Raw genomic sequence first — 16,247 nt, forward strand, 5'->3', positions numbered from 1 at the left:
AACCGTTCCTAAATTCAGGTATTCAGAACAAAGTTCCATTTTTTTAAAATTCAAAATTAAATAGCATGAAAGAGAACAATTTAATCACTAAACTCCCAAACTCTTTTAAGACTTTTTCATTAATTTTTTGCATCTTCAATTTCTGTTAATCTTACTTTTATCAATTTAAAACCCAAATGCTTCCTCATTTCAGTGTTGATACTGCCTAGAAACGTGAGTGTACCACTGTCTTGAGTTTTCCCTGTGTGTCTGGGGAGAATGAGGCAGTTCAACTGGTCAGTTATTCAGTGTATATCATAGTACTTACTCATCATAACACTCCAAACCTGAAACTCCTGTACTGGACACAATATGAAATTCTTCAGGAATCAAAGTATCTGTTAGTCTCTTTGGCTTAAAAAAGAAAAGAAAAGAATTAATACATTAGAACTGGAAAAAATTGAGTTGTATAAATGCTAACTCTTATCCCAAAAGGATACTATTTATTAAGTTGAGAGATTTTGATTGGAGAAGTAACAATATTAGCAATGTTGTTCATGGCAGGTGAGAAAAACTTTTAGAAGAGAATACTTAAGAAAATACAAAAGTTGAAGAACAATGTTGGTTGTAATATTAGCTACACAGGCCCCACATATTCAAAAATCCATTGACTCTTTGCTCTTAAATGCAATAAGAAATTTAAAATCCACCTTAGCACAGTGTCAAAAAGAAGAGTTTCACATTTTTACCTGTAGATTTCCGAGGGAAAAAAAACACACTAATCTCCTTTATGCATTCTCTGGGTTAAAGTGGATAACTGTGACTTGGAAAATGGCTTAAAATATCTTTGCTCTTTTCCCACTAAATATCGTTTTCTAGAAATAATTAGAAAGTGCTATAAAGACTGACAAGCAATGCAGATTGTTGTCATAGTAGGGCATGGATTTATATTGGGGGAAATTATTAAAAAATAGAGGGAGAAAAATTATTTGTCAAATACTTTATTTACCTGATGAGGCACAATGATACCATCTTGTGACTGTAATGAATGATCCTCACGTGGGGGACAAACTGTATTCTCCCTAGTCTCTCCTTTAAAATATTTAACATCATACAGAAAAGAAATATCCCTAAAAAATATGAAAAATATCCTCAGCAAAATATTAGCAAAAAAACCTAACAATGTACAAAGAATTATTCTAGGCTGGTTCAACATTGGAAAATTAAAGTGATCAACAACATCAACAAGCTAAAGAAGAGAAAACACAATTATATCAATAGATGAAGAAAAAGTATTTGACAAAATACAACACCACTCATGATAAAAACTCTCAGCAAACTAGTAATAAAGGGGAACCTCCTCAATGTGAAGAACATCTACAAAAAAAACTACACCTAGCACCCTACGTAATGGTGAGAAACTAGATACTTTCTTCCTAAAATTAAGAATAAGACAAGGACAATCCCCTCTCACCACTCCTTTTCAACATTGTACTAGAAACCCTAGCTAAAGCAATAAAACAAGAAAAGGAACACAGATTGGGAAGGAAGAATTAAAACTGACTTTGTTCAAAGATGATATAACTGTCTATGTAGAAAATCCCAAAGAATCAACAACAACAACAAAAAACTCCTGGAACTCACAAACATTTATAGCAAGGATGTATTAATAAAAGGTTAATATTCAAAAGTCAATTGCTTTCCTATATACCAGCAATGAAAACTTGGAATTTGCAATTTAAAATACAACACCAGTTACCTTAGTACCAAAAATAATGAAAAATAAGAAAAATATACTTACAAAATAAAATTTCTATCTAGCTACTGGATAAGAATGGGTAAGTGCCACACACACATCCTTCTAGGGAATAAAAATGAGCATTTATCTCTGCAAAATTGATCTCCTCACCTCATACTTTACTAAGACTGAGGCATTAGATGTGAGATCCCCACCCAACCTCCTACATTCTTCCTCTTCTCCACCTGAAATTTCTCATTCACTCCTCATGAACTCTTTCCTTCAATTTTAGGTTAAGATGTATTCTCCTCTCCAAGGATGTCCTTGGAGACACTTATGTCCTTAATTCCATCTTGTCCACATCTTCAGGGATCTTATTCCATTAATCATAACTTCTGTGTCTCTCCCTCTCTGTTAGATTCTTCCCCTTGGTCTCTAACTCAAGTCTTTCCCCCTCTTAAAAATCCCTTAAGCATGCAATGTGGTGCAGTGTTGTCATGTTATCATGACACCTCCCTGCGTGCACACGTTCTCTCTCCCTGTCTCTCCCTTTCTCTCTCCCTCTTTCCCTCTCTCCCTCTCTACCTCTCTCCTTCTCTCTCTCTTAAACTTCTTGAAATTCATCTGCAATCTGGTTTCCATCCACACCTTTCTTCTAAAACCATTCTCCAGAAAGCTGAGAATGTCTCTACTGCCAAGTTAAACAACTTCTTCCCAGTTTTTATCTTCCACTACTTCCAGGGAATATTATCCAGGGTTTTTAAAAACACTCTCCTCCTCTTTTTTAGTTTCATACTGCTAAAACAAATACCATGCAATGAGTTGGTTTAAACTATGAGAACTCTTTAGCTCAGTTTTAAGGCTAGGAGAAGTCCAATCAAGGCATCATCAAGATAACACTTTCTCCCAGAAGACTGGCATTCTAGAGCTGGCTGCCCACAGTCTTTGGTCTTGGCTTTCCTGTCACATGGCAGTACACATGGCTTCTCCTTTCTCTTCCAAGTTCCCTTGACTTTCAGCTTCTGGCTGCTCCCTCTGTAGCCTTCCCTATAAGGCCCGCAGTAATAGGACTGAAGTCTATACTGATTCAGTTGGGCCACATCTTAACTGAAATAGTGTCATCAAAGGGTCATATTTACAATGAGTTCATACCCACAGGAAAGGATTAAGATTAAAACATGTTTTTCTGGGGTACATTTCTCAAAGGCACCACAGTCTTCCCTCTGGACCCCAAAAAGATATGTTCTTAGCACATGCAAAATACATTCATTCCATCACAACATTCCAAAAGTCTTAAGTCATTTCAGTGAACAATGCTAAGTACAAAGTTTCAAAATCATTTATTGATGTGGTCTTTCCTGGGGCACAATTCCCCTCTGTCTGTGGGCCTGTTAAAACTAGAAAATAAGTTGTCTCCTTCCAACATACAATGGTGGAACAGGCACAGGATAGACATTCCCATTCCAGAAAGGAGAAACAGGAAGGAAAACAGGGGTTACATGTCCCAAACAATTCTGAAACCCAACAGGGCAAACTCCATTATATTTCAAGTTCTGAGAGTCATTTATGGATCGATTTTTTATCCTCCAGTCCTGATGAAGTGGCAATCCTACCCATTCCAAGCACTTTGCAGTGGCCATGCTCTCCCCAAACACTGGGGTGAAGGCTCTACCTTTTCTAAGCATCAGGATGGTGGCCAGGCTCTCCACGAATACTGAGACATAGGCCCCATCCTTTCCAGGCATTGGAAAGGTGGCCAGGTTCTCCGGAACACCTGGGCACAGGCCCCACCATTTCTGAGCACCGGGCTGGCAGCACTTTCCCCAAACAATGGGGTGCAAGGCCCACCTCCCAGAGCACCAGGGTGGATGGCCTGCACCCTCCAAATGAAGTGGGGAATCTACCCTTTCCTCACACATGGGTGGGGCTGCTGTCTTTGGTCCAGACCCAAGCTTCCATGTTTCTGCTATATCATATGGTTTAAGCGGCAGAGCAGCTTGCACAGCAACCTGGTCTTACTCAAAAACAAGTAGTGTTGGAGAGGATGTGGAGAAATAGGAACACTTGTTGGTGGCAATGTAAAATGGTGCAGCCACTGTGGAAAACAGTTTGGCAGTACCTCAGAAAGTTAAGTATAGAGTGATTATATGACCTAGAAATCCCACTTTTAGGTATATACTCCAAAGAATTGAAAGCAGGGATGTGAACACATATTTGCACACCAATGCTGATAGTGGCATTATTCACAATTGCCAAAAGATGGAAGCAACCCAAGTGTCCATCAACAGATGAACAGATAAACAAAATGTGATATGTGTGTGTGTGTGTGTGTGTGTATAAATAAATATATATATATGTGGAATATTATTCACCTGTGAAAAGGAACAAAGTTCTGAAACACACTACAACATGGATGAACCTTGAAGACATCATGTGGAGTGAAATAAGCCAGACACAAAAGAACAAGTATTGTATGATCTCACTGATATGAAATAATTAGGGTAAGCAAATTCATAGAGTCAGAAACCAGAATACAGGTTTCCAGGGGCTGGGGTGGGGGTAGGGACTGGAGAGTTAACTCTTAATTGGTGCAGAGTTTCTAATTTGGGTGATGGAAAAGTTTAGGTAATGTATAGTGGTAATGGAACACAACACTGTGAATGAAAGTAAAATCCCTAAATTATATATCTGAATGTGGTTAAAAGGGAAAATTTTAGTTGGTATACATGTTGCTAGAATAAAAAAAAAATTTTTTAACTCATAGTATTGTACAACACAAACAGTGAACCCTAAAGTAAAATATGGACTATAGTCTATAGTACAATTATAATAATATTCTCTCTTCAATCCTAACAAAGTTACCATACTAATGCAAAATGTTAAAAATGGAGGTGGGTATATGGGAACTCTATATTTTCTGCATAATCCTTCTGTAAACCTATAACTTCTCTAATAAAAATAAAAATAAAAAAGATCTTCAAGAACAATGACAGAAATACTGGTTGATAGGAAGACAGTAAGCTACATGCTAAAATCTTCCTGAATGTTGGGGAACACATGAGAGGTCAATAAATAACTGAATCAGGAAAGGGTAGTGGGTTGAATAATCTGATGTCATGTGCTTTTGAGGACCTAGGGTTTTAGAAAGAAGGGAGGAGGAGAAAATGGTCTAGAAGTGATCATGAGAAATAAGATAACTGCTCTAAATTCTTAGTTCTGGCATGGACATGGAAAGGCACTCCCCAGATCCCCCTCAAAGAAGGCCTTGTTTCCCACGTGCTAGGAGTGCTTGCTGTTGGCAGACAGCCTTCAGCTAGTGTTGCTGGATAAAATACAGGATGTCCAGTTAAATTTGAATTTTAGATAAAAATGTATAATTTCTTAGTATAAGCAAGTACCAAATATTGCATTTATTTGCTAAATCTGGCAACCCTTCCTTCAGCTATCAGCCCCTGCAGGGATCTCATCAGCTATACGAAGCTGCTTTCCCCACACCTATTGTCTGATGGAGGCAGAATTTTGAATGCCATATTGGCACAACAAAGGAAAATTTTGATGGACCATTTTAGCTTCGGAGAATACCATCCATTTGGCTGAGGCAGTCAAATATATACCAAACTCAACTATTCCCTCAGTCCGATCCTTTTTCCTTTTCCAACACAGAAATTGATTCCAAGGGCAATCCCTAATAAATAGCCTGCACACTTAACTCCATCTCAGAATCTGTTTTCCAGAAAAGCCTTGTGATAATTAATGCCAGGAACTGTCCAAGTAAGCAAGTGATAAGATGAAGTTTTAGAGCTGATTACTCACTGTCCAGCTAGCAATAAGGACACATCATTGTTGGTAGGTGAAGGACATATAGCTCCTGGCACAAGACAGCAGTCCAAAAAGTTTCAGCAATGGTGAATTGGATTGGTATGCCAGTAGAAGAGATGCACTAACTGTGCAGCATAATTATGCATTTGGAACGTACAGGGAAAATAGTAACTAGAAGATAGTAAGTTTGGCTGCTGTATAGGTTATCTATTACTATGTAACAGTGCCCCAAAACTTAGTAAGTTAACACAATAATAATAGTTTATTGTATCTCATAATTTCTGTGGATGTGAAATTCAGGAGCAACTTGGCTGACGGTTCTGATTTAGGGTTTCTCATGAAGTTGCAGTCACATGATGGTCGAGGGTTACAATCATCTAAAGGCTTGACTGGGGTTGGAAGATACACTTTCTGGCTGGTAAGCTGATACCAGCTGCTACCAGTTACCAACCAGACAGGAAATTAGTTGTTGGTAAGAGGCCTCAGAACTCTCCACCTGGGCCTCTCCTCAGGGTTGCCTGAGTGTCCTCATGGCATGGCAATTCCCCCCAGAGCAAGCAATTCAAGAGAACCCAACAGGAAGCCACAATTCTTTTATAACTTTCTCTCTGAAGTCACTTGCCTGCACTTTCCCTTAACCAATATCCTATTGATCACACAAGTCAGCCCTATTCAATGCAGGAAGGGACTAACACAATGGTGAGAATACCAGGAGGCAAAGATCACTGGGGACCATCTTGGAGGCTGAGTACCAGAGATGGCTATTGCTAAATTCAAGCGATGCTCTAGGAAGAAGTAATGAAAGGCTGAGAGAGATTATGATGCAACTGAAATCCAAGTGTGAAAGCCAGAGGGCTTCCTTGATAGCATACAAAGAGGATCACATTTCCTACAAAGAAAGGGCAGAGAAACTGAGAACCAAGACCTAATCTTCAGAGGAGTGGAGCTCCAAAGATTAAATTCCCAATTCAGGCAAGTCAGCTATGTCAAGGTCAGGGCCCCAGGAGGGAAGGAATGGGAACCTTGACATAAGACCTCTGGATTGGTGCCCTCAAAAATCTTGAATTCTCAGATTCCCCTGTACCCTTTGAGCCTCCAGAAGTAGCCCACTCTTCCACGTTAGCATTTCCCCCTTGATTGAAGACATTTTGAGGCCTCTTCTTTGCAAGACAACATGTTCCCCTCAGCTCTTCCCCCACCCTTCCTTACTGGAGTTAAGTCACAGCATAACCCAGCTGGGAAGTACTGGGTCTGATAAGGATAAAAAGGACTATATCCCAAAAACCCCGTAAGACCTAGTTATCATGTATCAGTAGGAATCAGAGGAGTACATGTGGGACTGGATTCTGAGGGTGCTTGATTAAGGACGGCAGAACATAAAACTGGAAAAAGAGTTTATTGGGATTTGAGAGCCTCCACAAAATATAGTAACTAACACTTTGGCAAGGACCTAAGTTGATGGTACAAACTCACTACAGGATGGCTCCAAAGGCATGGAGAAAGAGATGGCCTACACTAAGTAAGATCAAAATGCCAGAATTTCCACAGCAAATAGCAGAGGAAAGGATTAAAAGACTCACGGAATTGGGAATGTTATAGTATCTATACTTGTAAGGTCAGAAAACACATCAGAAGATAATGTTCCATGGGAAGTCCCATGGATTTGGGCCTTAGAATTTGACATACAAACTTAGAATCTGACATACACGAAGGCTACCAGAAGTTACTAAAAGGTACTGGTAAGAGGGACACTAGCATCACTAAGAGGTTTAGTGGTGAATCTCCTCTAAAGGCCAGGGCAGACAGCAGTAGAGACCATTACAAAACTAGGATCACTGGTACAATGTGGATGATAGGGCCAGCAAGAAAACAGAAACCAGATGGTGGTGCTTAGCCATCAGAAGCCAGGTGAAGGCTTATATAGTAATGGGTGGCATAATCAGAGAAGTAGCCACAGAAGCCTGATCCGCAAAGACTTACGGAGATGGTTAATAGAATACAATATCCCTTCAGAAAAATAGATGGGCAAACAAGGAAACAACTCAACTTGTACCATCAGAAGAAATAAGGAATGGATGATCAAGAGGCTGAGAACAGACACACTAATATGAAGTCAAATCCCTTATGCTGTTTTCAGACCTGAGCCAATTTTCAGACACAGAACCCACTGATTAAAGTGGAGCCTGGGTCATGAGAAGGAAGGACCCAGCAACATCACAGCAAATGCACACAGTGATGATTTTCCCAGTCCTCTCTCCAAATGGCCTACAGCCTTTAATCAGATGACTGTACTCTAGGAAAAGGGACATATCCAACATTTCAAAGATTGTTGGACACAAGGTGGAAGCTGTCACTGATATCCAGAGAACTCAAACACCACCACGGCTGCCTGTTGGAATAGGAACTTGTGGGGGCCAGGAAATAAATGGGGTCCTGACCAAGGTCAGGCTCTCAGTGGGTCTTCTGAGTCCATATTCACACCTACTAGTCATTTCCCCACTCCATAAATGTATAACTATTGTAGAAATACTGAGAATTTGACATAACCCCCAAATTAGATCTTTGCTCTGTGGCATAAGAGCTATCATAGTGGGGAAGGCCAAATGGAAGTCTCTGAAACTGTCCCCCACTACTGCCAAGACAGTAAATCAAAATAAAATAACATGCCTCAGTCGGGGGCAATAGCAGAAATTAGGACCTAAAGTATGCAGGGGTTTGTATTTTCCTTAATGACTGATGATACATAACCTACTTTCTATCTCTATGGATTTATCTATTTTGGACATTTCATATAAATGGAATCATATAATATGTGCCCTATTGTGTCTGGCTTATTTCATTTAGCATAATGTTTTCAAGGATCATCCATGTTGGAACATGTAACAGTACTTTATTCCTTTTTACAGTTGAATAATATTCTATTGTATGGATATATATTTTGTTTACCCATTCATAAGTTGATAGACATTTGGATTGTTTCTACTTTGGAGCTATTATAAATAATAGCCTATGACTATATGTTCATAGAAACGGTATAAATTCTATTAACATTCATGTATAAGTTTTTGTGTGGACATGTTTTCAATTCTCTTGGGTATATATCTAGGAGTAGAATTGCTGGGTCATATGGTAACTCTATGTTGAATTTTTGAGCAACTACAAAACTATTTTCCAAAGTTGTTCCACCATTTACATTCCCATCAACAATGTATGAGGGTTCCCATTTTTCCATATGCTAGGCAAGACTTGTTATTGTCTATCCTTTTTTTTACAGCCATCCTAGTGGGTGTAAAGTGATATCTCATTGTGGTTTAATTTGTATTTCCTTAATGACTGATGATGTTGAGACTCTTTTCATGTGCTTATTGGTCATATGTATATCTTCTTTGGACAAATGTCTATTCAAAGGGTATGCCTCTTATGAAAGCCTCAGAAGTAGTTTCTCTGAGAATCAGTTCCATCTTGTTCTGGGAGTTATTCCTGAAGGCACTGCCTCATATCTGCTCCTTTAGATCTTCCAACAATTTTGTGAATACCCAATTTCCTGCATTCAATCCTTTCCTGCTTAAGATATCTAGGGTGTTTTATTTCTGGCACTAAACTTTTTGACTAATAGCGCTCTCAAAAAATATTACTCAGAGGATATTGGCTTGGTTGGTTTTTATTTTATGTTGTGCTCTGAACAAGTTAGCTCCTATTAATTATACTATTAATTGTGCATATGTATATTAGTTTTCTATTGCTGCCATAACAAATTACCACAAACGCAGTGGCTTAAGCAACACAAATTTATTATCATACAGTTCAGTAGGTCAGAAGTCCAACATGGGTCTCACCACACTAAAATCAATGTGTTGACAGGGCTGTATTCCTTTTTGGATACTCTAGGAAAGGAGCCATTTCCTTGCTTATTTGGAAAGTTGGCTGTAGTAGTTTGAAGTTGTATGTACCCCAGAAAAGGTCATTTTCTTTTAATTCATTCCTGTGAGTATAGACTTATTGTGGGTGGGAAATTTTGATTAGGTTATTTCAATCGAGAAGTGATCCACCTATTCAAGGTGGGTCTTAATCCCCTACTACTGGAGTCCTTTATAAGAGGATAAAACACATACAGAAGCTAAGAAATGAAATTAAGAGAAGCTCACAGAAAAAGCCCTGGAGTAGTTAAGAGAGAACCTACAGAGAAGTTGAGAGAAAGCCACTGAAGCCAGAAGCTGGAAGCAATGAAATCCAGTAGAAAAGAAACAACAGATGTTGCCATGTGCCTTGTATCTGACAGAGAAGCTGAAGCTCACCAGTAGCCTGTCTTCAGAGAAGTATCATCCTATTGATGCCTTAATTGGGACATTCTTCACGGCCTAAGAACTGTAAACTTGTAAGTTAATAAATCTCCATTGTAAAAGCCAAAGCATTTCTTGTATATTGCATTCTGGCAACTTTAGCAAACAAAACCACTAGCAGAATTCACTTCCTTGCTGTTCTTAGACTGAGTTCCCTATTTCCTTGATGGCTGTGGCTGAAGGATGTTCCCAACTTCTAATGGCCAGTTGTATTCCTTGGCTTGAGGCACTCTTTCTCCATCTTCAAAACCAGCAAGAGCTACTCAAGTCCTTCTCACACATCAAATCTCTCCTTCTCCTCCCTTCCTTCTTCCCTGTCAACTCTCTGACCTACTCTTCTGCATCCCTCTTCCACTTTTAAGATCATATGTGATTAAACTGAACCCACCCTGATAATCCAGGGTAACCTTCCCCATCTCCAGGTCCTTAACCTTGATCACACCTGCAAACTCCTTTCTGCCATGTAGGATAACAGTCACAGGTTCAGGAGATTATAGTGTGGACATCTTTGGGAACCCATTATTCTGCTTATCACAATATAAACAGCCACATTAAAAAATTCCAAACTAGAAGTCATTTGACATTAAAATTTTTATGTCATTTTATTGCCACATTTAGATATAGCACATTACTTTTTCAAAATACTTCAAAACATCTCCTAACTACTAATTATTAATAACCATGATCTGAAGGCATGAAATAAAATACTTTATTCCACTAAGGCCCCAGGACACTAAAGTCACTAGGTCAAGTCCCTGCCACTTTTTTCAGCTGAATAATAGCACCTTATATTTAAATAGCAAGCACTTTATAGTTTTACAAGTGCTCTTGTATCCAGTATCTCATTTGTGCTTTACAATATCCCTGGGAGGTATACCAAATGGAGCAAATCTATAACTACTAACTATTTACAGATGAGAAAATATAGCTTCAGAAAGATCAACCTACCCAAGTATGGTAAGCGTAAATATTTCTTTCAGATGAAGTGACATTTAAGTAAGTGGCATGCAGGTAGCAAATTGAGAAATCAACTCTAGCAAATGAGCAGATCACAATCTTCACAGGGAAACTGCTGACATTTAGAAGTTTTAGGAATGATACAAAAACAATATATAGTATTTGCTAACTTCTTCTGAACCAGTTTAAAAGTAACAGTTACAATAAGGAAATAACTGAAACTGTAGAATTGTAACCCACAATTTTCTTTGAAATTTGCTAACTACTTGTTAAATTACACTTGGAAAGTTATCACTTCTATGTAAATATATTACATTCCACAATAAAAAAAAATTACACATGGGAAAAAAAAAGTAAGAGTTCACTTTGAGGAGAACCAGGAATTAAGCACCTGTTCCTCGAGGTAGTCCATATCATGATGCTGCATTAGTTAGCTCTTTTTTTCTCAAATATTTAAAAAAAAAAATGCACATACACATACAAGAGGCACTAAAGGTATTCTACATGCCTGATCTTGTCTATTTTAGTAGGGTGCAACAAGATGTACAAGAGTATAGGGACAAGTATACAAAGGCATTCAAAATACAAATTTGAACAAATCATAAGTATGGGTACCCAGCACCTATCATCATCCTCTTGATAATGATCACATGTATAAACATAGTCCTTTGTCTTTAGACTGTATTCTGATTTATTAAAGATCCTGCCAGCTCTAAAATCTTGATTCTAAGATTTTTCTAATCCTGCTCCTCCCAGAGAAATCATACAGAATGAGAAAACAATACAGTATGTCTTTCCTGACTCTTTTCATATGCATCTACCTCATTATCCTCCTTCTTTACCTTCCAGCACCTGTTAGGGAGACGGGATGGTCAATCAGGTATTTGAACTTGTTCCTTCGAACAGGGTGATGCCAGACTTTGTCTACAGGGCGTAGAAGACTACCCTGGAGAAAGCAAAAACACATGAATACACAGCAGAGGGCACTCTAGTCAAAGAAATCTCTTCTTAATAATTTTGAGTATTTATACTAATTGCATTTGGATACTCTGGAAAAGAGAGCAGAATTCCTATTCAATACTATGGGGAGAAAGACTGAAACCAGAAAAATTATATACTGAAAGAAAAACATTTTGGTAAATCCACATAAAAATAGGTTAAAGGAAATATTTGACACATTTGCTTTGGAAGCATATGTTTATGCAAAAGATTTTTGTTTTCAATCTAGGAAATTACTTTTAAAATATGTTTTTCAGACTATCTGGAATACATAATATATGTTCAATGGCTACTTATTGAACCAATAGCAAAAAGATAAATGTTTCCAAGTACTTTACATACATAAAAACATACCTTTGGGGTTTTAACTTTCTTAGGAGGCAGTAAGTTTTCAGGACAAGCACCAGCATTGGATGCATAGGTCAGAGAAAGAAGAACTTCCTCGGGGATGAACTCATTTTGGAGGGATGTAGGAAGAGGTTTTGAGCGATCCACCATAGTTTTTCTCTCTCTTAGCTCAGGAAGTCCTTTAAAAGTAAGTGAACAGAAAGAAAAGTTCCTACTGTAGTTTTTTGGAGCACTAGATAGGGCTTCCAGGGTCCATCAATCTCACCCATGTGTTTATAACAGAGAGAAACATTGCTTCTGGTTCACAAGAATATTAACAAACAATATTTAAAACCCTTAAAACTGTCTAGTAAAGAAAAACAAAATCTTATTCCCTGTCTATTAACACTTACCAGACACAAGTTCAAAAACTCAGACATAAAGATGAACCTCCATAGTATTTTTCCTATATAAGTTCAAAGGTGAGAATGATTGCATAAAGTTTGGGCATTTACAGAGTGGAAAGGATCTAAGTTGGGTTTCAAAGTAAGAATAGCATGTTGATGATGGAAATGGAGAGAACATTCAGTAAGGTGGAACAATCTGAGCAAAATTGGTCGAATAAGAACAGTATAAAATGTTCTCAGCTTGACTAAGGCAGAGGAGTTATAGAGGTGGGTTGTAGGGATACTACAGGTAGAGGCCTCCTCGAGTCAGTCAAATAGAGCTGTTGTCATTCTTTTTAAAGAATGCTCCACTAATCTATGCCCCTCACATAATATGGCTTATATTAATTTCTGTAAGAAGGTATCATGCTTTGAAACATCAAAACCTTTAAGATTCTCACTGCCAAATATCTCTTGAAGCTTGGAATGTAAGTCAGAATATCAGAGGAAACAAAGGGGAAAAAAGGGGGGGGTGGGGAGTGGGTTAACACAAACTCCCCTAAAAACAAGGTGAAAGTGAGACTGGAGAAAGCTTTAACATAAAATGGATATTGAGACAAGTTTGGTTGATTCCTATTTTAGTACGAATTTGCATTTATCCTTGGATACACAAATGAAATACGCTAAGGAGTGACTCTCAATTAGAAAAATTACTAAAATCTGGTAAAATTGGTATTTGTACTGAATTGCTTATCATTCTCTTATCTCTGTTTTCTAAAGTTCAGAAACGAGGTACAAAAAAACTGCTGTTTCAATAAAACTACCAGTATTTAAAACAGGGCGAATTTAAAATAATGTTAAAGTTAGCAGCCTTTGGAAAAAAATTATAAATCACAGTTCACAAGAAGTGAAACAAGGACTCTGACTCAAAATACCGTAAAAGAAATGACTCTTGGTTTTATTTAAACAAGCACGTTACAAAATTTTAGCTAATTAAGGTATTCTAAAATCTCGGATTAAGGAAAACGGTGACTTGTGATTTCTGTCTACGGCCATGATTATTTATATCCATTGGATCCTAGAAGAAGTTTACCTCTTGTCTCTTCCTTGGCTGCAGATACTTTTAATTTTTTGCCCTCAAGCCTCGATGCAGAATTTAGCGATGTGGTGGACGTTTTCGGGAGAGACATAATAAATAACGGCTCCTAACACTTTTTAGTAATTTGAAATATTTCTCCGGAAAGCTAACCTAGAAATAAATCAGAGGCGTATTGGGACTTGTCAGGGCGCTGCCACACTGTCCGGTAGGCAACAAAGTAGGGGGTGGGAGGAAGGAAGGAGAGGGGGGTAGGGAGGCGGGAGGGAGAGAAAGAGAGAGAGATAGGGACCCATTAGGTGCTTAAATTAAAATCGGGGATTAGAATTCATCCAGCGTGGGTTCTCTAGCGAGACCTCCGTGTTCTCTCAGGCCATCTAACAAGACTAAGAAGCCTGAAGGTGCGTCGAGGTCAGGGCCTGGGCCGGGCAAGTTACGCTCAGCCCAACACAGCAGACCGCGGGCACCATCTGGTGGGCGCCCTCTCTCTAGGCGGTCGGCTCGCGTTTTGGCCTCCTCCCCAGGCCACTTACGCCAACTCCACGGACTCGGGGATTGGGCAAAGTTAGCACCGTTTCTGGATCAGAAGTGTTGGGAAACGGACACCTGTAATTCGTAGCCACAAACTGTGTTTCCCGCCAAGCAGCATCCCTTCTCGCCTTTTCGCCGAACGCTCTTGTGTCGTCGTGGAAACCCAGGACCCTAAACCTTAGCAACCATCAATGGGACTGCCTTCGGCAGTGCCGGCGGAGGAGGGAGATAGCTAAGAAACAATCCAGGATCTCTCACAGTTTGAATTTTTTTTTCTTTCTTTTTCTTTTTCTTTTTTTTTTAAGTCGCAGCATCTGTTCAGTGGCAATGGAAAATAAAAGTGTCTAATTGGGCCGTTCTCACGGAATCCGAAAGTGCCTGACCTCGAGGCTTTCGGTTGCGGGCCGGCGCCAGTGCGCAGGCGCTCGCGGTGTCGGTTTGCCTCCCGGAATGACCTTTTCCGAACCCTACGGAAAGCGCCTCCGGATGTGAGTAAGGGATGCTAAAAAGTTGTTTCTATTGCTGCATCACTCTTTCTTTGTTGTTGCTCTGCATATTTTCCAAAAGCCAATTTCAGGGAAAAATTGGGTAATCCAAAATCCAGGGTTCCCGTCAATGGAGGCTTTATTACGGATACAGCCTTTGTTCTTGGCATCTAGATCACGACTTCCCCGGATGTTTAAACGTCCCCGCTGCCCAGCCCCGGAACAACCTGAGGGCATTCCTGCGTCGGCATTTCTTTTGGCTTGAGGCAGAGGAGGAGGATTGCACTTCAGACGGAGCCAACCCCAAGCAAAATGATTAGGTCTTTTCCCTAAAAACCTACTGTCAGGAAAGAACGTGATAGGCTTATTCACACCAAGCAGCTGACACCCCGCTCCTAACTACCACCAGGGAACATTTTGTATTAATCATGCCAAATAATTAATGCCAGTGGAACTCCAGCCCCTAGTCTAGAAGGTAAATTTCAGGATGAAAGAAAACTTCACTATCTGTTCCGTCATATTCCTAGTACCAAGCCGCTGTCTGGCACAAACTTCTTAAACAGGTGGTGATTGAAAGTCAGTTGGACACTTCTGTTGTATTTGTATCGATGGAGTTAAGACTGGTTTCCAAGACTGGTTTCCAAGTAATAGCAAAGAGAAATATGGGCAGTGTTCAAAACAAAAGAGACTGTGGCTCATTTTAATTGTCCTTGTAGTCAAACAGTTTGAGTGTCTGAGCATTTTAGCCTTTAGCTTATTTTATAACCAGGAAGTTAGGATTTAAGGGAAGATTATGATTACTGAATCATTATATAGATATTTCTTTTTACTTCTTGTTATATTAGAGTAGATAGAGGGAAATAACCTGAAATCTCTGAGCTGTAATTTAGCTACCTTGATCTCTGATAATGATTATATAACCTTTATCTTGTTCCCTTTTGATTATAAAACCTTGTGATTAACCTTCACTTGTATCCTTTTATCCAGTTTTCCCACTTAAGAGTCATATGATCACTGAAGACAGCTCCTAATATTTATCAGTGAAGGGTCTTGGGTCAACCCAGAACTAACCCATCCCAAGTCCAAAGTTATCTTGATAACTGAAGCTGGATCTAACCAAAATGGGCCTCCCTGACATGTTCAGTAGCTTAGACATAAACCTATAAGTGACCTATACCTCATTGTAATACTAAAAGTCACACCCATCATATTAAGGCTACCATTTTCTTACGTATGTTCTGTGACTAAGCATGTAATCAATCTGCGCATGCTCAATAATTAGAGCACCTGTAATTCCATCATCCGGGGCCATTGTGCTCATTATCCTAAAACCTGCACATCTTTTGATACTATAAAACTATCAGAATTACTGCAGTTTGGGGAGACAGATTTTTGGGCAGATAGGCCATCTGCTCTCCTGCTTCATGCCTAGCAGTGAACTCTTTCTTTGAAACCCTGGTTTCTCAGGAATTGGTCATTTGAGTGCATCAAAGAATTCTCCACCTTGGTCTGGTAACAATCTCCTATCACCCTAACTTTTCTCTAGATTTTCAAAGAATTAAAATACACATGTATAGCACTGCATAGTTT

The 16,247-nt window shown here is 39.1% G+C and overlaps 1 protein-coding gene and 1 long non-coding RNA gene across 2 annotated transcripts in view; one reads left to right on the plus strand and one right to left on the minus strand.

The window, feature by feature from the left end:
* Positions 1–13,860, minus strand: part of AXDND1 (axonemal dynein light chain domain containing 1) — a 214,574-nt gene extending 200,714 nt beyond the window's left edge. The window contains exons 1-5 of the mRNA XM_037825258.1: positions 13,639–13,860; positions 12,187–12,359; positions 11,676–11,779; positions 989–1,109; positions 308–393 (exon numbers count right to left, since the gene is read on the minus strand). Of these exons, the coding sequence (XP_037681186.1) occupies positions 308–393; positions 989–1,109; positions 11,676–11,779; positions 12,187–12,359; positions 13,639–13,735 (581 nt within the window). The 5' untranslated portion in view covers positions 13,736–13,860. The remainder of the gene's footprint in view (positions 1–307; positions 394–988; positions 1,110–11,675; positions 11,780–12,186; positions 12,360–13,638) is intronic.
* A 549-nt stretch (positions 13,861–14,409) lies between these two features.
* Positions 14,410–16,247, plus strand: part of LOC119526289 — a 28,219-nt gene continuing 26,381 nt past the window's right edge. The window contains exon 1 of the long non-coding RNA XR_005215158.1: positions 14,410–14,660. This is a non-coding gene — a long non-coding RNA (uncharacterized LOC119526289). The remainder of the gene's footprint in view (positions 14,661–16,247) is intronic.

Source organism: Choloepus didactylus, chromosome 2 (genome assembly GCF_015220235.1).
Source record: "Choloepus didactylus isolate mChoDid1 chromosome 2, mChoDid1.pri, whole genome shotgun sequence".
Classification (NCBI taxonomy): domain Eukaryota; kingdom Metazoa; phylum Chordata; class Mammalia; order Pilosa; family Megalonychidae; genus Choloepus; species Choloepus didactylus.